Source organism: Dama dama, chromosome 6 (assembly GCF_033118175.1).
Source record: "Dama dama isolate Ldn47 chromosome 6, ASM3311817v1, whole genome shotgun sequence".
NCBI lineage: Eukaryota > Metazoa > Chordata > Mammalia > Artiodactyla > Cervidae > Dama > Dama dama.
This window is the reverse complement of record NC_083686.1, coordinates 3,521,088-3,546,596: the sequence shown is the minus strand read 5'-3', so window position 1 is coordinate 3,546,596 and position 25,509 is coordinate 3,521,088. Positions and strand designations below refer to the sequence as shown.

General features: G+C 45.6%; 1 protein-coding gene across 5 annotated transcripts in view; it reads right to left on the bottom strand.

Annotated features, from left to right (window-relative positions):
• Positions 1-25,509, bottom strand: part of AFAP1 (actin filament associated protein 1) — a 150,187-nt gene that overhangs the window by 52,877 nt on the left and 71,801 nt on the right. For all 5 annotated transcript variants that reach the window (XM_061145434.1, XM_061145437.1, XM_061145433.1 and 2 more), the window contains exons 4-6: positions 23,564-23,672; positions 15,420-15,631; positions 12,816-12,995 (exon numbers count right to left, since the gene is read on the bottom strand). In XM_061145434.1, the coding sequence (XP_061001417.1) occupies positions 12,816-12,995; positions 15,420-15,631; positions 23,564-23,672 (501 nt within the window). The remainder of the gene's footprint in view (positions 1-12,815; positions 12,996-15,419; positions 15,632-23,563; positions 23,673-25,509) is intronic.

Sequence of the window (25,509 nt, the reverse complement as noted above, 5' to 3'; positions counted from 1 at the left end):
GAAGCCAGGGGTGGTTACTGAGCCTTTCCTGATGAAGCCAGCCCCGGAATCTGCAGGCTTACAAATCTGTACACAGATCAACTGCACCTCTTCTCCTCCCGTCAGTTGCCGCCTTCCTAAACTTAAAATTGTCCCCGCAGAGGGAATAGACAGAGGAGGGTTTGGTAGACCAGAGGAGAGCTGGCACATCTGGGGCTCCATGGGATTATCCGTGGCCTCTCAGCATCATGAAAGGATTTAATAATAGCAATTATTCATCACTGTCCTCCCAGGTACAGAGAAAGACCCCGCAGAAAAGATCCACGAGCAGAAGCCAGTCTTTCTTTCCACAGCTTTCATCAAATGGTCGGATTCTTTCAGGTTATATCTTCATGGAACTTTCTGCTCTGATTACTATGTATTGCCATACTGCCCCTGCAGAGTTAATTCAGAAGTTCTAAATAAAGGGTTTATTGACCTATTTTTTTTAATAGCTGCAAAGGAGGTTTTTATATTAATATACTTCTTTGGAAAGAGCCACGTTCAGAGAGAAGTTCAATAAGTATTTAAGGGAATTGGATCCAAATTCAGAATCACAAATCCTTCAAAAAAAGAAAAACAAATTGTTATATGTTCTGTGGTATTTTTGTTTGCTTTTAACTTGAACCCTCATCTTCAGAAACACAATCTCTGCACATTTTTGTAGGAAACCTGACCACTCCATTTCTGGGAATATTGGCTCTTGTCTTCTGACTGACCCCTACAAGATGGCTCATGTTTTCAGCATCTGTACACACACACACAGAGTTAACTTTGGCAAGCGTTGTTGGTAATGGAAGTTGCAGACCAAAAGGAGAGAAACAGATTTGGCAGCTACCCTTGAAGAAGTTTCTGTCAAGTCATGTCCTGGCCAAACACAGGCCCCGGGCTTCTCATACCTGACAGAGGGGTGTGCGTGACGTACTGAAAAGATATTTCATTGCTGCACTGAAGCCATCTTTCAAAATACTGAAAGCCTGGGATGAAAGGTTTAGGACAAATGGGCGAAGAGGAGTTTATATTAATAAGGGAACTTGGCATTTGTTTTATAAAGTAATTCAAGTTAGAGAGTTCTTAGAGCTTTTCACACAAGGAATCCTGGAGGTGATACTAATAAATCATATATTTTAACTGTTTATTAAAATTCTAAGTGAGCATTTATATACCTTTTCCATGCTAGTTTTTTGATCATTCTGATCAGTATTACTTCCATTTGACAGATAAATGGGAAAGTTGCATGACCGAAAATATCATAATGAGTTAAAGGCATTCTTAGAATACACTCCAGATTTCCAGACTTTCCATTCACTCTTCTGTCATTCTAACAGGCTGTCATCAAGATTAATAAGCATTGTTCCTTGTATGACAGTTCTTTTAAGGAAAAAACATTTGCTTCAAGCACAAAGATGTGGCCTTAACAAGGAGAAATTAAAAACCAGGATGACAGCACTGACTTTTTACACATTAAAAACATGATTTCAAAGTTTTTAATCATTTAGAAAAACAGAGAACCATGCTGGAACCCACATGATAGCTGACTTCAAGGCTGTCTCTAAAGATGCAACAATCCAGACACTGTGGCACTGACACGTGGATGTTCAAACAGACTATGGAGACAGAACACGGAGCCCAGGGAAGGGCTCACACACAGCACGATCGACTCACTTCCAATCATGGAGATTGGTGTTTCAGTGGTTCTAAAACAACTGACTACACAGACGTAAGAAAATGAATCTTGACTCCCACATCTCATCCTGTACATGAGAACCAAAATGTATGAATCAGAGACCTAAATGGACAGCGCCAAAAAACTTCTGGGAGAAAACACAAGTTCTATCTTGATAACCTGGAATATGCTAAAACTTGGGGGGCAGGATGCAAAATGCACCGACTATACCAGTAAAAAAAGGATTCCCCAGGTGGCTCAGTGGTAAAGAATCCACCTGCCAACGCAGGAGATGCAAGAGATGCGGGTTCAATTCCTGGGTAGGGAAGGTCCCCCTGGAGAAGGAAATGGCAACCTACTCCAGTATTCTTGCCTGGGAGATCCCACGGACAGAGGAGTCAGGCAGATTACAGTTCGACAAAGAGTCGGACACGACTTAGCAAATAAACAACAAACAACAATAGAAGTAAAGACCTGATATTCTGGATTTCAGATTTAACAAGCTCTGTTCATCAAAAAGGTACCATTAGGGAAGATTATTAAGCTACACATTAATCAGAGAGTAGTTCTTTAAGCAAGAAACACTGAAAGAGGGACATTTCAGGTTTTAACTCCCAGTAAATATAACCATTTAAATTCTGTATGTAACAAAGAACACAGCCTCAAAAATATTAAGCAAAAACCGAAGGAAATAATAAAGACAAATAGATAAATTCCTAATCAAAGTAGTAGATATTCCCACATCTCTCCCTTGGAGTAACTGATAAAATAAATAAATTAGTAAGGATGTGGAAGATCTTCACATGACAATTCATGACTGTGGCTGAATAACCATGTATAGAAGAGTACACCCAGCAAATGTATAATACACACCACTTACAAGTAGACATAGAATGTATACCAAAACTGACTACATGTTGGGCAATGAGTCAAGTCTACAAAATGTCTACTTTGTGAATCCATATAAAGTTCTGTGACTAGAGTGGAATTAAACTAGAAATTTAAAAGAATCAGATAAATTTTTTTAAAAAATCACTAAGTACTTGGAAACTCAGCAATATATTCCCAAATAAACCATTACGAAAAAGGGGACTCACAACAGAAATTAGAAAATATTTTAAATTAAATGATAAAAACACACAAAAAATCAAACTAGCGGATGTAGCTAAAATTGTGCTTAGAGGGAAATGCATAGCTTTAAATATATATATATATGCAAAAGGCTAACAATTAATTATCTAAGTATACAATTCAAGAAACTGGGATAACTGTAGAAAATTAAGCCAAAACAAAGTGAAAGAAGAGAACTTAATAAAATAGAAAGCAACAGTATCATAGAGAAAAACCAACAGTGGAAAAACTGGGGATTTTTCTGAAAGAACTAATAAAATGGATAAACTTCTAGCAAGACTGATGAATAAAAAGGGCAGCACAGGGTCTCCTGACCTTTGTTGCCACAAAGAAAGGCACACAGGCCGCCACTCTCACCTTGACAAAACAGTGTGGATGATGTTTTCTAAAAAAATATGTAACATTTTTTTAACTCATTAAAGCATTGAGGATACAAAGAAGCCTAAGTGAGCTAAGTTCTCAAAAGTGAAGAGTCCTTCTTAAGAAGGAAGTGACCCCAGCTGCCTCACAAACGGCAGAACAGCAGGAGGAAGGGACCCATCACAGAGGGGTGGAGGAGGGACCAGAAAATTTCTAGCAGCCACATGACGGAGTGAAGTGAAAGTCACTCAGTCGTGTCCGACTCTTTGCGACCCCATGGCCTATAGAGCCCACGGGATTCTCCAGGCCAGAATACTGCCATACCCTCCTCCAGGGGATCTTCCCAGCCCAGGGATTGAATCCAGGTCTCCTGCATTGCAGGTGGATTCTTTACCAGCTGAGCCACAGGGAAGCTCAAGCAGCCGCATGAAGGCTGGCGTGATCGTTTAAACCTCAAGGAGACACAGTGACAGAACGAGTCTATACCCACCCGCCACTTCCTTCCCTTGCTTCTGTACTGAGTGTGTAAGAGCAGCCAGGAAGCCTAGGCCAAAGAAGCTGAGTTCAGGGATGTGCCCCGAGACACACGGGACTTTGGCCAAGTGCAAGGCAGCTGCTCCACAGCAGCAGTGAAGACGATCCCCTCCTCCAGGGAGACCTGGGCTTTCCCGGGGTACAGGGCAGCCAACCTGCAAAAGCTAGAGACACACCAGGACAGAAGGATTTCTCCCAAGGCATGGGGAGCCAGAGACACAACTGCGGACAGAGGAGACGCCAGCAAACCAAAGCGCTGGCCTTCAGCTAGCCAAACGGGGAAACAAGGTGGCCCGGAAAACCGCCATGTGTTTGAGGCACACAGAGAGCTCCAGGCTCCCACGACAGCTTAGAACCTGAGCACACTGATGGAAAATTCCAGATCCAGCCCTGAAAGCATGTGACAGCAGTAGCAGACTGCGTCGGAGTAAACCCGCAGCCCCGCCCAGATCTGCCTCAACTGCAGGCGGGATTGGGGCAGCCCCCTGGGAGCAGCAAACAGGGGAAGGGACACACCCCTCTCTGCAGGAAATAGCATCTACTTCCGTCTCTACTGTTCCTTGGAGAAGGCAATGGCAGCCCACGTCCCTGGGTGGGGAAGATCCCCTGGAGGAGGGCACGGCAACCCACTCCAGTGTTCTTGCCTGGAGAATCCCAGGGACGGGGGAGACTGGTGGGCTTCCGTCTATGGGTTCGCACAGAGTCGGATACGACTGAAGTGACTCAGCAGCAGCAGCAGCCCTCTTCTTCTTTTGCCCTCAGTCTTTACCAGCATCAGCATCTTTTCCAATGAGTCAACTGTTCACATCAATAGAGACTTCAAAAAATGATAAATAAAATAAAAAGTTGAAAAATGTAGCAAAAAAAAAAAATGAAAAAAAGAAAAGTCTTGTGTTCACCCAGGATCTCCCTTTTCTTTATTTCTTTTTGAAGTAGGGCCTTCCATGTAGTGTCATCATTTTCCTTCACTCTAAAGAAATTACTAAAATAAAATTATTTCTAATAGAGCAGACCTTCCTGAAATAACTCCTTTCAGCTTTGACTGGAAATGTCTTTATTTCACGTTAACTCTTTGTGAGAAGTTAGCCACCACTTGTATCAATTGTACCTTTGAATGTGATGTCTCATTTTTTTCTGTGACTTCTTTTAAGAGTTGTTTAATCTTCACTTTTTATCAGTTGACAGTGATGTGTCTGGGTATAGCTCTATAGGTTTTTTATCTTTCTCAGTGTTTGAGTTTCTTTGTTGTTGTTCTTGTGGGTTGATGTCTTTCAACAGTTTTGCACCATTTGTGGCTATATCTCTTAAGTATTTTTCTGCCTCATTTTTTTCTCTCTTTTTGTATGTGTTAGGTCACTTGGAATATCCCGTGGATTTTTTGATACTCTGTCCTATTCTCTTCATTCTCCCATGTATTCAGTTTGGGTGGATGTTTAGACTGACCTCTCCTCAAGTTTACTGGTCCTTTCCTCCTCTGTGTCTAGTGTACTTTGAAGCCCATCTAATGAATTATTCTTTTTTCATTTCTAGCATTTTTCTTTATTAAAAAAATAGTTTCCACCTTTCTCCCAAAATTCCCTATTTCTTCACATATGTTGTGTATCTTTCTCATGATCTCTTTTGACTTCCTATCATAGGTATTTTAAAATCTCTTGTAAGTAGCAGCAGCAGCTACTGTTCTTTTACACAAAGCACATGAAATAGGATGTAAACTCATGAGACAAATTCCATACAAGTGGCCCTAGAGATGAGTCAAACATTAAAATTACAAGAAGAGGGCGGCAGAGGATGAGATGGTTGGATAGCATCACCGATTCAATGGACACCAACTTGGGCAAACTCCGGGAGATGGTGAGGGATAGGGAGGCATGGCGTGCTGCAGTCCATGGGGTCACAAAGAGTTGGATATGACATAGAGACTGAACAACAACAAATGAATTTCTTACAATATTGCTTCTGTTGCTTGTTTGGATTTTTGACTGAAAGGCATGTGGGATCTTAGCTTCCTGACCAGGGATCGAACCCACAGCCATTGCACTGGAAGATAAAGTCTTAACCACTGGACCAACCAGGAAGTCCTGAAAGACCTTCATTAAAGGACAAATAGGATGGGGTTCTCTGAACTGAAGTATACAACAAACCAATTTGTGATTCTCCTTGAGAACTCTGGTAAAACCACAATACTCTCATAGCACATTAAATCATGGTGAAAACTCTTCTCAACTATATTCCTCTAAAGCAGCCTGAGATCAGGAGATGCTGTAAGAACAGGACAATGCTGCCCAGCAGGGAGTGGGGGGTGGAAAGAGCAAGAAAAGGATGGATGAAATTTATACCAAAGTCAGCACTAGAACTCTCACAGATTCTCATCAGAAAAGGGCAGTGATGTCTACAGTGCAGACAGCTTCCTCTGAACATTCTCTTTAGGGACTTCCCTGGTGGTCCAGTGGCTAAGACTTCATGCTCCCAACACAGGGAGCCTGGGGTTCCATCCTTGGTCAGGGAACTAGATCCCACATGCCACAGTCAAGAGTTCACATGCCACAACTAAAAAAAGATCTTGCACGCTGCAACCAAGACCCAGAGTAGGCAAATTTTTTTTAAAAAATTATCTTTGGTATAAACTATTTAAGGATTGTTTGGGATGTTTATTAGTTTATTTTGCAATAGGGCATGTGGCAGATAATTGGCACAAGGTGTCCTGTCTGAGGGTACACAGGAGGACAGTGCTTCCCGGTCTCCCTGCAGGTATGGACAAAGGAGGGCAGGAGGAAGGGAGGTGGACACTTGTAGCTCTGGCCCCTGAAAACATCCTCTGTCATCCTGACTTCCAAACGGATGTCAGCAGGAGCTTGTAAATCGATTAACACCACCAACTATAGCAGCTTGCCCGTACGTACGTGCTCATACAGGCGAGGCGCTCTTCTAAATGCTTTAGGTCTTAATGCTGGTGGCTCAGACAGTAAAGAATCTGCCTGCAGGGGGTTCAGTCCCTGGGTTGAGAAGATCTCCTGGAGAAGGGAATGGCAATCCATTCCAGTGTTCTTGTCTGGAGAATTCTGTGGACAGAGGCTGTAGTCCATGGGGTCACAAAGGTCAGACTAACACTTTCATTTTCATATGGCTGTATCCTCACCACAACTCCAAAAGGAAATACTTCTGTCCACCCCTCTCATTTCATAGATGAGAAAACTCTATGTTTTGAGAAGTCAAGTAGCCCATGTGAGACATTCAGGAAGAGGCTTCTGAAGCCGAGATCACAACTCCGGGTCGGGCTCCAGTCTGCCCTCTAGTGACACTCTCTCTACGCAGGACTAGCTCACCCCCTTCTCCCTCCTGCCTTTTTTATATTTATTATGATGAATTTCAGAAGCAATTATAAGAACCAAATAAAACGTTAGTGAAAATGGCTATGGAATGCTATTTACCTTCACAGCCTACCTGACTGAGAGCTTACTTGTGCTCTCAAACCCTGCTTCTTCCGTGAGAACTTCTATCCAAGTGGAAATTAGCAGGCTGAGCTAGAGCAGTGACTTCCAAACCTGGCTTGGCCTCTGGAATCGGGAGTTTCCTTATAATAGCCAGGACATGGAAGCAACCTAGATGCCCATCAGCAGATGAATGGATAAGGAAGCTGTGGTACATATACACCATGGAATATTACTCAGCCGTTAAAAAGAATTCATTTGAACCAGTTCTAATGAGATGGATGAAACTGGAGCCCATTATACAGAGTGAAGTAAGCCAGAAAGACAAAGAACATTACAGCATACTAACAGATATATATGGAATTTAGAAAGATGGTAACGACAACCCTATATGCAAAACAGAAAAAGAGACACAGAAATACAGAACAGACTTTTGAATTCTGTGGGAGAAGGTGAGGGTGGGATGTTTCAAAAGAACAGCATGTATATTATCTATGGTGAAACAGGTCACCAGCCCAGGTGGGATGCATGAGACAAGTGCTCGGGCCTGGTGCACTGGGAAGACCCAGAGGAATCGGGTGGAGAGGGAGGTGGGAGTGGGGATCGGGATGGGGAATACGTGTAAATCTATTGCTGATTCATGTCAATGTATGACAAAACCCACTGAAAAAATAAATAAATTAAAAAAATAAATAAATAAATAAATTTAAAAAAAAAAAAAAGAGAGATTTCTGAGCAGGATATATACCAAGAGACCCAAGGACATAAACAGTTCACAGAAACAGTAACACAGCCGTAGGCTCCTAAACTCCATGAAAAGATGCTCAATGCCACTCATAAGACAATAAATGCAGATTAAAACTAGATGAGATATCATTTTCTCCTCCCAGGCTGGCAAACATTCAAAGGCTGGTAACATACTCTGCTGGCAAGACAGTGGGGAAAGAGGCACGCACATACAGCTGATGGGAAGCTGAACCGGTAAACCTCTCGTGAAGAGTGATTTATCTGTATCTCAAAATTACAAACCCTTGTAACCTTCATACAAATAATTACTCTCTTTGGAAATTTAGCCTACAGACTAGCAAAAGTGTGAGATGCTGTGGACATAGGACAAATATTACTTAACTCTGTCACATCAAAAGATGACAACAATCCAATATCCATAAATAGGCAGAATTTTTTAAAAGCATATTCTGTTTATAAAGTGAGATGCTATGTAGTGTAAGAGAGAAAAAAGGAAGTGTTCTATTCTTTAAGTTGGAAAAAAAAAATCTCCAAATTACTCTATTTGGTGGGGGGAAACCAAGGTGCAGAATACACCCTTTTTATGAGGGTGGGAGGATGGGTACTGAAATCTGCATTTCTATTTGCTTGCATACGTAAAAGAAAAAAGGACACACACAAAATGATTCCTCTCACACATCGCTGGAGGAAGCTCAGTTATACAAAGGACCCTGGAAAACAATCTGTCAAGCTCTAGGAATGGTGAAGATGTGCACATACCAAACTCAGCAATTCCAGTATATGGTCTCCATCCTGGAGAAACCAGGACACCCAGACCAGGCGACATGAGTGAGAACACGCAAGAACACGGTCCAGGATAGCGTGACATGCGTGAGAACACGCACGGTTCAAGAGAGCGAGGGTGTGCAAACAAACAGATGAGTGAAGCAAGTTGGCTGAAAGACATGTGCAGGTTGAAGCCATTTATGCAGAAATTTTAAACATGAAAAATAATATTGTCCCTTGTTTATGAGTATATACATGTGTAAGTAAAAAGTATTTCTAAAGCATACCTAGATAATAATACTAAAGCCCCAATTCTAGATAAAAGTTATCTTGGAAGAGAGAGAGAGAATTAATAGAGGAGGCATGTTTCAAGTATACCTTGTGGCTTTGAGGATCTTAAAAAGGGTAAGAGACATAAACTAAAAAGAAAAAAAAAAACATTCTTAGGTACCAAATCATTAGAAATCTCTGTTTTAAATTCCAGATGATTCTGAAAAGGCAGCCAATCAAAAGACAATATCTGGATGAAACTAAACTAAAACATCCCAGATCTCTGCCGGTTTTAAAAAATTAAAATTTTATATCTGATTAAAACTAGTTTTGCCATCTGACTTCCATTTCTAATCAAGACTTCTTAGGTTCCTGTATTATAATATGCAATGGGAGTGAAGCACAAACATTAAATGAAGTAATTAAGGTAAACCCTTTAGAAAAAGGTAATTTACCAGGTATTTACTTCTTTTTAAAGAAATGTGAGCAAATGTTAAAAAGTTCTTGCAATTCAACTTCCACTGACAGAGTCATCACTCTGAAATTGGCTAAACGCCCCTGAACTGTATTTCACATTTGCTGAAATAGATGTAAGATTGTTTCACTCCGTCAGCACCCGACTTCTTGAAAAAGTTTTGTCTTCAGTTGCGTGTTTGTGAGCAGCGCGGTCAGCTCAATATTATTTCCTGATGAAACAGCAAAACCCAGTGAACTCTACATGATTTCACGTCAGACCTGTGTAACTAAGAAGGGACCTACGACTCGGTGCATGCTAAATAGTCAACAAACTGCGAGATTAGAGAGAAGAGAGAAGAAAGCTTAGGTTTCAGAGCATCCTTTCTCGGTTCTCCCCTAAGAAACAGGTAAACACAAAAGCCCAGATACAGGCAACCAGGTGAAGAAAACAGAATCATAAATAAGGCTCTTCATCTATTTCCTCATTCTTTCCCTCCTTATTGAAGGAATGGTGCTAAGAACCTGGAAGTAAGGAATAAAAAGAGAAAATGGTAAATTGTCAGATGAAGTCAGGAAATTCTGAGGCCCTCTCCTGGCTCCACCATAGGTTGACTGGTGTGCCGTTGTGTCTACCTGGGACTCAGTACCTTACCTGTAAAATGAAATGGCCAATAGTATCAACTTTTTCGGGCAGCTTTGTTGACGATGGAAAAGTACTTTGGTAACAGCAGGGGTTGACACGTGACATATTAGGTTCTGTGTCTGGAAGGCTAAGCAAACTCAGCAGCCGGAACTCTCGATCACAGGACTCCCATTAAAAAAAACAAATGCTCTGCTCCATCTCCCAAATTACAGACATGCGAAAAGCCACATCTATGTGCTCTGCCCCAACAGAAATGATCACTCTTGTCATCGCAGAGTCTGGCCCTATGCTTTTCCAGGGGAGGAGGGGGAAGTGGGGCTCTGGGTTTAATGGACACTGGCATCTTACTATAAGAACCATCATTACAGAACGTCTGATCAGGCTTTCCCACTCCATCCCAGTCTTCTTCACAGCAAGTACTATCAGACAGTGATGGACTAGAAGGTGTGGACCAATCCTCCTGATAAAGACAATCAGGAAAGCAAGATGAAACACACACAGCATCTTCCTAAAAGCAGAAAACAGCTATTGTCATAGTGAATCACCCGGCCGTGATCCAGAAGTAGATGGAAGTATGGAGAGGCAGGCCAGGAGCTAGGACTGCCTTTGCTACTCCCCAGAGGAGGAAGCTGAGAAGCCAGTTAGTACTCTGACAGCTCTGGAGGAATGGGAACCAAAAGTTGGGGTTTAGGGCACAGAAAAGACAAGGTCCTGGCAAAACCCCCACACTTTTAATGTTTAGCTGTTAAGTCATGTCCAACTCTTTTGTGACCCCATGGACTGTCAGGCTCCTCTGTCTTGGTATTTCTTAGGCAAGAACACTGGAGTGAACTGCCATTTCCTTCTCCAGCAGATCTTCCCAATCCAGGGATCAAACCTGCGTCTCTTGCCTTGGCAGGTGGATTCTTTACCACTGAGTCACCTGGGAAGCCCTACCTTTAAGAGTAGGACCCCAAGATTAGGAGCTGGAGTAAGACTAAAATAAATATATAAGCCTGCCCTTTAATGGACTGCGGCCTGACTTCAGGTCATCTGGAGGGCTCTGAAAAATCTCAAGTTCTGAAATTAGATTAAACCCATTTTGGAGATCTAGTGCCTACCAAAGCTTGTACCGTAGGCAAATGAAAATGCTCTCTGAAAAATGAAGCCATTGAGCTAAGAACCAAATTGTTTCTAGAGGGATACCTGGATGCCACAAGAAAAAGAATGAGACTAAACCCCTACTTCACACTATAACCAAAGATGAAATCAAAGTGGATCACAGACTAAATTTAAAAGCTAACACAATGAAACTATCAGAAGAAAATTTAGTTATAAATCTTTCAGGCCTTGGATTAAACAATGGTTTCTTAGAAAAGACACAAAAAGCAATAAAAAGGAATGACAGACTGATACAGATACAATGTGGATGGATCTAAAAACATTATGCTATGTAAAAGAAGACAGTCACAAAAGGATACATATTGCATGAGTGTGTTTACAGGAAATGCTGAGAACAGGCAAATCTATAGGGAGAGAGAGCGGATGAGTAGTTGGCTGGGGCTGGGGCTGGAACTGGGGGAAGGGACTGCTAACACAGTAAAGACAGTGTTTCTCTTTGGGCTGGTGAAAACGTTCTGAAATTAGATTATGTTGTTAGTTGCACAACTCTATGAATCAACTGAAAACCAATGAATCATACTTTAAAAGGATGAACTGTATGATATTTGAATTATACTTCAGAAGAGCTGACATCAAAATGTACTATAATAATTTTTTTTCCAAACGTTAATATAATGACCAGCATGATCATCAGATAACCTGGCAAGAAGACAAAATGACATACACAAGAAAAGGAACCGTAGGTTACAGACCCAGGTCCAAACTCAATAGAAACCACAGTCAAAAGAAGCATGCCTGTTATGTGCTTGTTATGGAGAGAAAAGCCAAACAAAAGCTCCTAAAAGGAAACAACTAGAAATTCCAGAATTGAAAACTACCATAGACAAAATAAAGAACCCAGTGAACAAGAGCAAACTTATTAGCAGATTAGATACAGCTAAAGACAGAAACAGTGATCTGGAAAGAAACAAGAAGAAAATTAACGAACCTAAAGGGGGAAAATAAGGATGAGAAACAAAAAGAGAAGATAAAAGTAGAAAATAGTGAAAAAGTCTAACATATATTCAAATTATTTGGGAGAGGGAAGGGAATGGGGCAGTTATATTTTAAGGGAAATGGATGAAAACTTTTTCCAAAACTTAGAAAAAACTTAAATCCATAGATTTAAAAGGCCCAGGGAAACTGAGCGAGAAAAAAAAAAAAAAAACCTACATCCAGACACGATGGGCTTCCCTGGTGGCTCAGATGGTAAAGGCTCATCTGCTTGCAACGCAGGAGACCCAGGTTCAATCCCCCGGAGAAGGAAACGACAACCCACTCCTGTATTCTTGCCTAGAAAATTCTATGGACAGAGGAGCCTGGCAGGCTACAGTCCATGGGGTCACAAGAGTCAGATACAACTGAGCAACTAACACTTCACTTCGGACATGACAAAGCAAAACGATAAAATCAAACCAAAAGAGAAAGTTACTAGAAGTAGATTGCAAACAGGAGGCCGAATGCCTTTTTGAAGACAAAATTTAAAATGATTAACTTCAAAGTAATCAGAATATTCAAGACATCAAAGACACAACTACTCAGGTCAATCCACTATTCACCTGAGCTTGCATTAAAAAAAATGCACATTAAATAAAAAACAGATCTCAGGAAGAGGTCTGGGAAAGAAACTGGCTCAGAAACAAAAACAACAAGTTACCTTCAGCCATTGTTCAGCCTGCTCCTTACTCTGGACGGCAAGAACAAGTGGGTCTGTGCCCTGCTGGGTAATTTTCAGTTCATGCTTCTTCTTTTTGCTGTCTTTCGGGATGTATGTAATGTTGCAACCTTGGAGCGGCAGTTCCATCTGGGGCTGCTGATCCTTGGAACTTTTGTAGCACTGTGATGGACAGGAGAAATCAGAGTAAGGGTGTAAGGAAGTCCCTTACTATGGATAAAACTACGGCAGTGAAAACAGCACTGGAGGAGCACCTGGAGGTCCGACTGAAGAGCAGAGATGCCCAGAGACTGAAGTCCCTGAAGATCCTGGGAGTCACACACAAAGCCCCGCTGTACACCCACACCTCACTCTGTGTACGTGCAAACACACCTGCTTGTAACTCAGCAGAGTTAGCCATCACCAGGACGTGACTCAGCAGGGAAATCAAGGCCTGATGGGTCTTATGTTCTAGCGGAGCTTCCTCTATAGGTGACATGAATATATTAGATTTGCTCCAACGTGGGCACACAGCACCTTGGATACACCACAATTTATGTCATTTCATGTCTCCCTATCTCATCCCTACTCTATTTCTGAAACACAGATGAATCATTTTATGAAGAGTATACATATCAGCATATAAGAGATAGAAATGTCTGCCAAGCTGTGCTTTCTAGTTGAGCGCAGGGTCCAAGGGAGGGCACTGAAAGGGTCTGGGCACATCTCAGTGTCCACCAGAGAGCTGCCTGGGAGCAGAAACAAATGGGTTCTGGAAGGACATTCAAAGAAGCTAGTCATGGTGGCGCCCGTGGGAAGACGCCCTGGGGGTATTTAAGGGAAAAGGCTGCTGTTTTGTTTTCCGTTTACAGCTTTCTGTTCTGTGAGACTTAGACAGCACTTGCTTTTCTCACTGTTTCTCACCCTAATTTCTTTTTTTTTTCAGTGTCAACGGGAGTAATCTGGGCAGGTGGATCATAGGTCATTTTTGAATGAAAAAAAGTTTCATAATAAAACTTTGATTCTGCATTTCATCAAAGACGGTGGTTTTGCATGGCTTTCCATTCATCCCTTCTTAAATATTTATAGCTACTCTAAATGGCATCATCATCCCAGTTTGGAAGATGGGAAACCTGTTAAGTGACGGGAGAAGCAGATGAGCAGTGAGGGAAGGAAGAGGCAGGAAGGAGAGGGGCTGGGGCAGAGGATGGACTCGGCACCTCTGACAACTGCTGACCGTACCCCGACCACAGGCTTCCCGTAGCGTGCTCTAAAACTTCTTTTGTATGAGAAGTGAAGTGAAAGTCGCTCAGTCGTGTCTGACTCTTTGTGACTCCATGGACTATACACACAGTCCCTGGAATTCTCCAGGCCAGAACACAGGAGTGGGTGGCCTTTCCCTTTTCCAGGGAATTTTTTCAACCCAGAGATCGAACCCAGGTCTCCTGCATTGCAGACAGATTCTTTACCAGCTAAGCCACTAGGCAAGCCCTTTACAAAAAAAGCCAACTGTGTATTTTTAAAACATTTATATAACATATCCACATCTTGCAGCCATTATGTCAGATTGTAAATACGGACCATATTAATCTTTTTAATCTTTTTTTTTCTTTCATTCTTTACTTTAAAATTCCCCCGTGGCATCATCATTGTTTGGCATAGTCTAAATTTGGGAGAAATTCAGGCCACACATGTGGAAAAAAACATGTACTCTCACTGCTTAAAAAAAGGTTTTTTTTGAACAAAACCATGAATCAAAAAACATACTATGTCCTAAGAATCTAGTAAAATAAGATTCCCATAATTCACAGATGAGATTGTTTTTTTTAAAGGGAGGTCATCTGCTCCACTGAAAAGTGAGATACAGAATCATATACCTTCATCTGTTCTCGTTTAATGATAGAATCTTGAGTGATTTTTGTTCCCCAAGATTCATTTGAAGGGAAAACAAAATACAAAAACACAGTCTAACATTCTTAATTCCAACAACCAACCGTGATTTCTGAAGCTGGGAAGGAAGGAGGGAGGAGGGACAGAGGATGCGTCTCAAAGGCTCCCGCTTCCCCTCCAGGCTCCCCGGTGGCCTGGCGCCTGCAGCAAAGGGTGTGTGTCCTCCTGCCCCCACTCCCCTGCTACTTACTCTTTCTATTCTGCCTCCCTGAGTTACAAAAAAAGAAAAGAGAGTCAGCCTTCAGCTTTCCAAAAGAATTTCCTTTCCCGGGCACCGTCCCCCAGACCTCGCCTGGCCTGCCCATCCGCCTCTATGACCTGGCTTTGAGGAATTCACTGACTCACTACAAATGAGAAAATCCATCCTGCGACGTCTGGCAAGCCCCAGCAGCGTGCATCTCCACTGACACGAGCCGCAGACGCTGGCCCAAGGAGGGGGTGGCTTTGCCCGCTGAGTGCTCAGGGAGCTGGCGAGAAAAGGGCGTTAAAGCCACGGGAGCCTCAGCCGGGCTCGCTGACGGCAGGCACGGGCCAGCGCTTAACCGCTCCGCCTGTGTCCACCAATGTGAATGTCGCCCGGGTACAGATTCAACCTGGTTAGATGGCCCACTGCGTCTTACCGACTCTACACAGTAAAACCGAGTGGCGAGGCTTTACCAGCAATTTGGTGTCTTTGATGACGCAGAGTAACTTGGTCCACTGCCCGAAGCGCTTCTTCCGCAGCAGGAAGGCGCAGATCTTGGCGTCCTTCACCAGGTCCATGGAGGCTTCCTCCGAAGGCCACTGGTGCCGTGTCTTCTTCCCCTTCCCATCCTCCTCCTCCTCATCATATGATTCGTAAGAGCTACTCATCGCATCCGAGTCATAATCTGTCAAAGATGAGAAATAAAGGTGAGCAAAAACCTAGTTGCAAAAACCTTATCTTGAGGATGACCTGTGGGCTCCATTATTTTATTAGTAAGTGAGGAGGGGGTTCCTCCACCTCCAAAACATCAACTGGCAAAACTAGGGGAAAAATAACTCAGACTTGGGTAGTAGAAACTCAATAAAGTTTTCAAATGAAGTGACTAAGAATTCTGCGTTTATAAAAACCACTTCGGCACCTGCAGGCCCCACACTGTTCAATCCTCCCAACATTCTTGCTGGGTGCCATAACCCCTACTCAACAATGGGTTTTGCCAAAGGAAACTCCCACCCACACCTTGATGTGAAAGTTCTTTCAGGACTTCCCTGGTGGTCCAGTGATTAAGGATTCACCTTCCCATGCAGGAAACCTGAGTGTGATCCCTGGTTGGGGAACTAGGATCCCACATGCCGAGAGGCAAGCAAGCCCATGCATCACAACTACTGAGCCTGTGCGATCCAGCGCCTTTTACTTGGGAGTCTGTGCACAGGGACCAAAGACTAATGAAGCCAAATAAATAAATACATTTTTAAAGTTCTTTCAAGTCTGCAGTGCCCTCCTCCCTCCTGGGATCACCACACGCACCAACCCTTCTTAAGGTTCAAGATCCAGACCCAGACCACCCCTCTCAGTCAGGCCATCCTGGGGATTGTCACAGAGGTCCACACGCGCCCTCCCTACCCTGCAGCACATCAACACTTACATACCGGGGTGTCTGCAGGGTCCCCACTGGAGCCCGTGTTCCCTTCCTCGGGGTCTGTGTACATGCTGCTCTCACCCAGGCTCCCTGCTTATCCCGCTCCATCTCCTCCCCTTGCCTGGATATATGCTCATCACTGAGGATTTAACTCAGAGCACCCACTGCATGAAGTCCTCCCCTGGATCACCAGCACTGATGGCCACAGACTGAACTGGGTGCCTCCCACATTCATGTGTTGAAGCTACAACCCCAATGTTACTGTATTTGGAGACAGGACTTTCAGGAGGTAATTATGGTTAAGTGAGCTTATGTGAGTGGGTCCCAATCCACTGAGAAGAAGAGGAAGAGGGAAACCTGGAGCTCTCTCGCCCTGCCATGTGAGGACATGGGGAGAAGGCGGCGTCTGTATGCCAGGAAGACAGCGCTCACCACAAGCTGAGCACGTTGGAGCCCTGATCTTGGACTTCAAGCCTACACAACTCTGCGAAAATAAAAAGCATCGTTTTGCCACCCAGTGGATGATGTTTTGTTACGGCAGCCTGAGCCCAGATGCCAGGTGAAACGACCCTCCCCTCGGCTTCCACACCACTCAGCACATAACTCAGCCGCTGTGTTGTCACCCCTGTCTGTCTGTCCCATATCAAGCTGTCAGTCCCCTGCAGGAAGGGAGACCGCCTTGCTGGATGTGACTGTCCCACGCTTTGCAAAGGACCTGGCACAGAGCAAGTGACACGTATGTGTGGAAGGGAGAACTGCTATTTGTTGTTCCGTCACTCAGCTGTGTCCGACTCTTTGCAACCCCGTGGACTGTAGCACGCCAGACTCCTCTGTCCTTCACCATCTCCCAGAGGTGGCTCAAGGTCATGTCCATTGAGGTGATGTTGCCATCATCATCCAGAGAACTGTTAGCTCAACTTAAATGCAAAGCCTTCAGAAGGATGACTGGCATCTTAAAAGTGATGAATCAACACGAGTGACTGTCTGATCTTGATCGCTTCAGCCCGGCTGGATCAAAAGGTCCTGGAGGCAGTGTCTGATTCACCTCAGCATTCCCTCAACTCCAGACACATCTGGAATACATTCGCTTTTCATAATACATGTGAGGAGTGAACACCTCAATGAGGAATGAAGGATAGATAAGGAGAATCTGTGGCTGAAGCAACTGGATGCACAAGAACTGGCCTACCTTCTACAGAACAGAACTCACTGGAAACTGTACTGTAATCTGTAATCAGTAGACATGTGTGTATGTTAACTTCCTTGCAAAGAATTATTTAACAAGGGGGGTGGGGAATAGAGAGATTGATGGTTTAACTTTTAAATCCTAATAAACAAGTCAGGAGAGGATTTTACGGAAGAGACTAGGGTGACTAGTCTGGACCAGGGTAACTGACCCTAGAGGTAACTCTGGGAACGGCGGGGAGAGTGGCTGAAGCGGGGTGATGTTAAGAGGCGTCTGCCGTGATGGTGGGAAGGATGCTGTGCCGAGATGTGTGGGGGTGGGGGATTCGAGCGCCTGAAGGATGCAGGTTACAGACCGCCGTGGAGAAAAGAGTCCAGGCTTCCCTCCCGTGCTGCCTGAGTCAAGGCCTTCCCCCTCCTCCTCCTCTGTACACCTTCCCCCACAGCAACACACACACGTGTGCGGGTGCACACTCGCCCCCCCACGCCAGCACCTACCTCTACCCAACACCCCTGTTCGCACAGCAGCCGCGGCGGCCGCTTAAATTCGAATTCTAACAAAAGTTAAATAAAACCATCTCCAGATCCACACTTCAAGAACTCAGGCAGGCAGGCGATCAAAGAGCGGTGCGCACGGCACACGGAGAAGACGGGACAAAGCCACTGACCCCCATGCTGAGGAGCCGGTGCCAGCCAGACGGACGAGTCTAGAAGAAGGTTTGCAAAAGCAATGAAGAGTATAAAACACTGTACCAACAGCCCCGAGCCTTCTGGTTTTCAACAGTATTTATGTCACTGTCCCCGAAGCCAAGTCAGGGGCGACCCTTGCCGGGGGGAGGCTGTCAAGAGGAAGGAGGGGGTTTCCGGGGCTGACAATGCTCTCTTCTTGACCGGGTGGTAACACTTAGATGTTCCATTTTATGGAAAGTCATTAAGTGTATATTCATATTTTATGCACTTCTTGATAAACATATTTTATAATAAAGTGTTTTTTGTTTTTTTTTTTTTAAGTTTAGTGTGGCTGGAACATAGGGCCCAGGGAAGAAAGCATGAACCTGTGAAAGATCACGAGCTACTCTGAGGGCCAAGGTTTGCTGACAGATTTCAGTCGAGCAGTGGATCAAGTCCTATTTTATCCTAGAAAGACCATGCTCATAGCCGCCTGGGGGGCCATGAACCCCTCAGCGCTTAACTCACTTTCTAGAACATCAAATTCACTAAACACTGAGTGAACCAATGAACAAAAGAATGAATGACTAAATCAGCCAGCGATGGGAAAATTTCATTTCATTCATGCAAGAAATGTTCAGTGAGCACATCCTGAAGGAGGAAGGAGGTTTTGGCTGATTCTGATTCTGAACTGAAAGAGCCTGATTCTGATTCTAAACTGAAAGAGCCTGATTCTGATTCTGAACTGAAAGAGCAGACTGTGCCCTGGCCACCCTTCTCATCAAGGGGAGGATGGGCTGAGGTCCACAGCTGAAAAGACAGCGAGTTCATGATCCACCTTCTTCTCAGAGAGCAGGATTGATGGAATCATGCTAGAAGAATGTCAGTCAACTCCGCAAACCAAGCAGTTGGGAGTAACAGTCTGAGCACGCAGGACGACACAGCAGTCTCCTGGGCGGTCTCCCAGCAGAGTCCAGAGTGCCCTCATCAAGGAGTTCACTGTGGGTGCTGGAGTTTATGATTTGGTGAGGAGGTAATGAGGACCCTCTGCAAAGTGAGGAAAGACATGGAGGTGGGCAGGAGGGCAGAGAGTCACCAATGGTGTGTCCACACCTCCTCCACTCCGTGTCCAGCTCTCCTTCCACACGCTGGGGGACAGCCTCCCACTGACTCCTTCAGCAGCTCCACATCGTGTGAGGGCCAGGCCCTGGAGTAAATCTCCCGGGCCACCTTGAGGTGCTTCTGCTTCTCAGCCCAACCCTGTTTCAGACACTGACACAGAAGCCTTCGGCATGCTCTCCCGGGCGGGGTTTGGAGCACAGCTTCGACAATCTCTGATGAGAACCAGGTCATTTTTAGGAAATGACCCCAGGAGAGTCTAAAAGTTTGATCAGGTTCCCACCAGCCCAAGTTGCCCCACTGTAGCTCCAGGTCATCCCACCCACCAAGGAGCATGCAGCATCACACCAGAGCAGGCGCCTCTCTATTGGGCTCCATCCCCATCCAGCTCCATCATCCCCATCTGGCTCCGTCACCTCCATCATCTCCATTGGGCTCCATCATTTCCATCAGGCTCCATCATCCCCATCTGGCTCCCATCATCTCTATCAGGCTCCATCATCCCCATCTGGCTCCATCATCCCCATCTGGCTCCCATCATCTCTATCGGGCTCCATCATCCCCATCTGGCTCCATCATCCCCATCTGGCTCCATCATCTCCATTGAGCTCCATCATCTCCATTGGGCTCCATCACCTCCATCAGGTTCCATCACCTCCATCCAACTCCATCATCTCCATTGGGCTCCATCACCACCACCTCCATCCAGATCCCCATCTGGCTCCATCATCTCTATCGGGCTCCATCACCCCCATCTGGCTCCATCAAACTGCATCATCTCCACTGGGCTCTATTTCCTCCATCGGGCTCCATCAGGCCCAACAGTTACAGTCACTCAAGGGGGAGAGTGTAACTTGGCTACAAGAGAACAATGTCACCCAAAGTGGACAGAGAACACTGTATCCCCTGGGGGAGCTGGGGAGTTTCCGGCCACAGTTGAACTGTGTTAGACTGAACCATGACTCTCCTCCTGTCTTTGTTCGGAAACTCACTATGGGTAAAGAGGGGTGCGTGGATGCCAAACCAAGCCAAGACCAACGGTGGTGCTTTCACACTGTATCAACTCAGCACTCCCCTAAATTCCCTTTCCTGCAGGCCTCTAGGTTAGGACTGGCCACACAGGAAGTTTGTGAGTGACCTGGAAGGCAAACAGGAAGTGGCTGCCAGTACACAGGCAGGTCAAGGGACTGCTAGGCATGCAGCTCCGTGGAGCCATGGTCCAGCCTCTCATGCAGGGACCCGTATGGGGAGGTGAGAGGCAGAGGGGGTTCCCAGCCACCTTCCTTGCCCCAAGGATTCACCCAGCTTTTCTTGATGACAGCCAGCCCTATGACACTCACCTTCCCGGGTTCCCACAACTGCACAGGGTCTCGTGTCTACCACACACCCCTCACGCTACAACACTTATCATGGTCCTGCTTCTCTGACAAACCGGACATGACATAGAGCTCAACAAAGTTGCCTGAAGTCCACAGTAAGTGAAGGGTGTGTGACCCTGGCCAGACCTGGACTCAGCCCCCTGCCACAAGGTCCCCTGGGAGGGGTCCCCGCCTGCAGCCAAGGTTCAGCCACAGATGCTTGGGTTAAGAAGCCCAGAGTGTGAGCTCTGCTAGCCCACTATCTCCCCAAGCAGCAGTTCTTCCATGACTCTTTCCTCGGAATGAGCTCAACCCAAGGGGCCTGCCTGTTAACAACTCAGGACATGACACCCCAGCCAGGTGGGGCTTCTTGGACCGAAAATAACCACGGGCTCCCACAGGTGAAACAAAAAGACTCTCAATTTCTAGTTTTGAAAGCATGTTGGAAAAAGGGGGAGTGGAGGCGGGAGACGGCTGGGACCAAATGTCCCCAAAGTTGGGAAATACCCTCATCAAGATGTTTTTGTTCTTTATTCTCTGCTCTCAGAAAGAAAGGGACCCAATGAAGTTTTGAATTATATCAAGCCATTTAACTTTTGTGTGTTTTCTACATAATTTCAAATCTTCTGAGGCAGTTGACACTTAAGAAATGATTTAAATGCATTTTTGCCAAATGGTTCTAAGATGAAAGAGAAATTAAAATATTTAATCTCCAGACATCAAGACCCAAGATTTCACAGCCCTCTCATGAGAGAACAATCCCTTCTCTCACTCAGACCTCATTCAGAACAATGAGTATCTACTGATGCTGGGCTGAGCCTCTGTAGGAAGTTTCCAGAGAAAGCAGGCGTGAGTGAGCGGGAAAGGCCCTTGGGTCTTGGAGTCCAGCCCGCCCGGCTTCTGTGTGTCTCTCTTCGTGTTCACAAAGCATCCCGAGGGGATCTCCTGCTAACAAGCAAGTTAGATTCCGCTTTGCTCTAACGGCTCTGCTTGCGTGCTGCCAGGGGAGAGAAAGATGGCAAACCCCAAGTCTGCATGAAGCAGAGACAGGCAGACGGTGAGGATGAAGGAGAATGTGTCTGAAAACAGAGGAGATGGGATGACAGGCACGGAGAGTCTCTCCAAGACACAAGCTAATAAGTCTTTCCCTCCCATTTTATCCATGTTTAACGGGAACAGCAAGTTGGGTTCCCTAAGTCAGCACACTCAGAGAGGCCATGTCTGTATCATTACAAGACAAAGCATGCTGCCCACCAGAGTCCTTTTTGCTGTTGTTCAATCGCTCAGCCGTGTCCAACTCTGCACCCCACGGACTGTAGCATACCAGGCTTCCCTGTCCTTCACCAACTCCCAGAGCTTACTCAAACTCATGTCCATTGAGTCAATGATGCCATCCAACCATCTCATCCTCTGTCATCCCCTTCTCCTCCTGCCGTCAATCTTTCCCAGCATCAGGGTCTCTTCAAATGAGTTAGTTCTTCGCATTAGGAGGCCAAAGTTTTGGAGCTTTAGCATCAGTTCTTCCAATGAATATCCAGGACTGCTTCCCTTTAGGATGGACTGGTTGGATCTCCTTGCAGTCCAAGGGACTCTCAAGAGTCTTCTCCAACACCACAGTTCAAAAGCACCAATTCTTCAGTGCTCAGTCTCCTTTATGGTTTGACTCTCACATCCATACATGACTACTGGAAAAACCACAGCTTTGACTATATGGACTGAAGAGTATAAGGGGGAGAAAGAAAGCCAAAGCTCTAGAAACAAACTCCAGACATCACTACAAAAAGGTGTTCAAAGCCAGCATGTCCTTCTTTCTATGAATGTGAAAGTTGCCAAAAAAGGGGCACTTCTGAGTCCCCAGCAGGAAGAGAATAGCCATGTCATGATAGCCCTAACTTAGGCAAAAACATTCTGGTAAAACCTGTATGAATGAAGGGAAAGGAGACAACCTAAATGTTGATCAACAGGTGAATGGACGAAGCAGCTGTGGTATGTATGTTCAATGGAATACTACTCAGCCATAAAAAAGAACAAAACAACACTACTTGCAGCAACATGGGTGGGCACAGAGATCATCCTACTAAGTGAAACAAGTCGGAGAAAGACAAAGACCATGTGATACCACTCACATGTGGGATGTAGAATATGGCACAAATGAACCTCTCAGTGAAGTGGAAACAGAAGCAGGGGCTCAGAGGGCAGGCTGGTGGCTGCCAAGGGGGTGCGGGTGGGAGAGGTGGGATTGGGAGTTTGGGGTTAGCAGATGCAAACTGGTATTTACAGAAAAGATAAACAGCAAGGTCCTACTGCACAGTGTAGGGAACTCTATTCAATATCCTGGATAAACCGTAATGGGAAAGAACATGAGAAAGGATATAACTGAGTCACTTTGCTCTATCGCAGTAATTAACACAACATTGTAATTTGACCATACTTGAATAAGAAATAAATTTAAAAGCGAAACAAACAGCCATGATATGTCTACTTGTTTTGTATGTATCCTGTAGACACGCCCTCCTGGCGGCACCATGAATGCAGCCTCCAAGGGACATGCCCTGGTCAAGCTGGCGGGGACCCCATGGGCACATGCCTCAAAAGGCCATCCCCTTCTGACCAAAGGGAACGCATTTCACTAGCTGAGACATGTTCCCACGGCAAGGGGATTTCACTTATTTTGAGTCACAAAAAAGGACAACCGTCTGAAATTACCCAAGGTGTGTGGAGGACCTTAGACTTCTCAAAGCTCTTCCTATATTCCCTCCCTTGGGTTCTCCTGACTCTAAACTTCCATGCCGCTGGGTATGCTCCAACTCCCCTTTACCCCAGGAAACGGGGGCTCCATAACAGCCTGGCCGGACGGGAGGCCACTCACTTGAGGTGATGTACTCCGGAGCTTTCCCGGGACTCAGGGGCACAGCCTCCTCGTAGTAGCCTTCCGGGAGAGAGGACGTTGGGAGCGGTGGCGGCCCATTGTCGGGTGGCTGAGCAAAGGAAAGAAAACAGCAGAGCATAAGCATTAGAAGAGAATTCTGGATTTTTACCTAACAGGTGTCCACGGGTATATTCCTCTCTCCTTTGTAATGTCTCCGCAGAAAAATAACATCACCCGACAAAGATTCCTGGAAGGGTCGCCACTGCTCGCCTGCCCACGACCATCCTCTGCCTGGCCCTGGCCACACCGCTCAAGCCACGCCACTCGCCAGCCATTACCAGACAGAAACTCAGGCAGAGGCTGCAGTCACTGGCCCTGGCAGACCCCTCCCCAGAGCAGAGACGGGGGTCTCTCCTGCCCTCCACCCAACGGCTCACCCCACACCACTGACCCTCCCAGGTCCCCAGGCTGACTTTCTCCTCCTAGGACCACACTCCACACCAGAGACCCCTGGGGGGCACAGAGACAGTTCAGATCTGCCCGTGTGCATCTCAGAGCAGTTATCGTTATGTGGCAACTGAAGAGATGAGCGTGTGTGCCCTCCATCTCACCAAACTCCTCCTGTGTGTCAGGGGAACTTACAAAGAGAAGAGGAAATCACCCATGAGCCAGCTCTAAAAGAAACTGGACATTATTCTTGGAGAAGGAATCCGCTCATCACTCAACCCAGTCCCACTGCAGTTCCTCGACTCTGAGACAGGCAGGCTGGTTTCGAAGCCGTAACTTCACAACATGGAAAGCTGGCGGGCGCAGGTCCGTCCAAATTCCAGCAAGACCAGCTGAAGCACCGGTCTCTCAAACGTCCCTGGCGACACTAAAGCAGACCCAGCTCTTCCTCCCATGAACACGCGTAGGATCTGCTGGTTCCATCCCTCCCTCCTGGACCTCAGGACAACAGAGACAGGAGGGCTGGAAAGCCAACACGCGCCAGCACCTGCTATCTGCAGGCACCACCCTGAGCAGCCTCTGCCCTGGTTATAAGCGGCGTCAGCCACCCATCCGGGGACACTTCAAGGTCATCACCTTATGCTTTACAGACTACACGTTTTACACACACTACATCACCTTATGTTTTAGAGACACAGAAAGTGAGGCTCCGTGTCTAAAAACACCTGCTCAACATCAGATGCTGCTTCGTGACAAGCTGGGGTCTTCAAGCCCAGGTCTGCCCAGCAGTGACCTTTTTTCGATTCATATTCTCTCATATTCACTCTCTTCCCCATTTCCTAACTAGCTCACACCACCCATATCCTATAAACAAACAGGAAAGATGTCACTGGGAATGGAAGAGAACAGAGGCCCCAAACTGAAGAGCAACCAAGTTCAGTTTCCAAGGAGAACAATGACCCATAGAACATGAAACTCCCACCTTCTTTTTTTCCTGTAACTCAAGCCTGAAGCCAAGAAGTCCTTTGCGAATGACTAATCGCCACTGTGGGCTCAACCCACTCCTTCCTCTCAGAGATGAAGAAAGATAATTCACTCCAGGTCATCTGTGCAGCATTCCGCCCTGTCCTCGAAGGCAGCATCCCAGCCCTGGCTCCCCTGCACTCCCCTCCCCAGGCTGCTGCCCGCCGGCCCTCACCCTGGGCTCTCGTGCTGGACACATCCAGGTCCTCCTGAGGGGCGGTGCTGACAATGGAACCTGATACACGATCCTCCCTGGGCCAGGTCAGAACAGAAGTCCACATCGGGGTTAAAAATCTCCGCTCAATGCTTTTGGTAGATGGCTGTTTGAGTCCCTGAGTGTTTTTATTGATGAAATGAGAATGTTTCAACTTCCTCTTAGTGTGTTGAAACAGTGGAATTATTCATGTTCTGGGAAAGCATTACCAATGGCTGAATCAAACAAACACTCATCAATTAGCACAGCACACTCTTCCTTT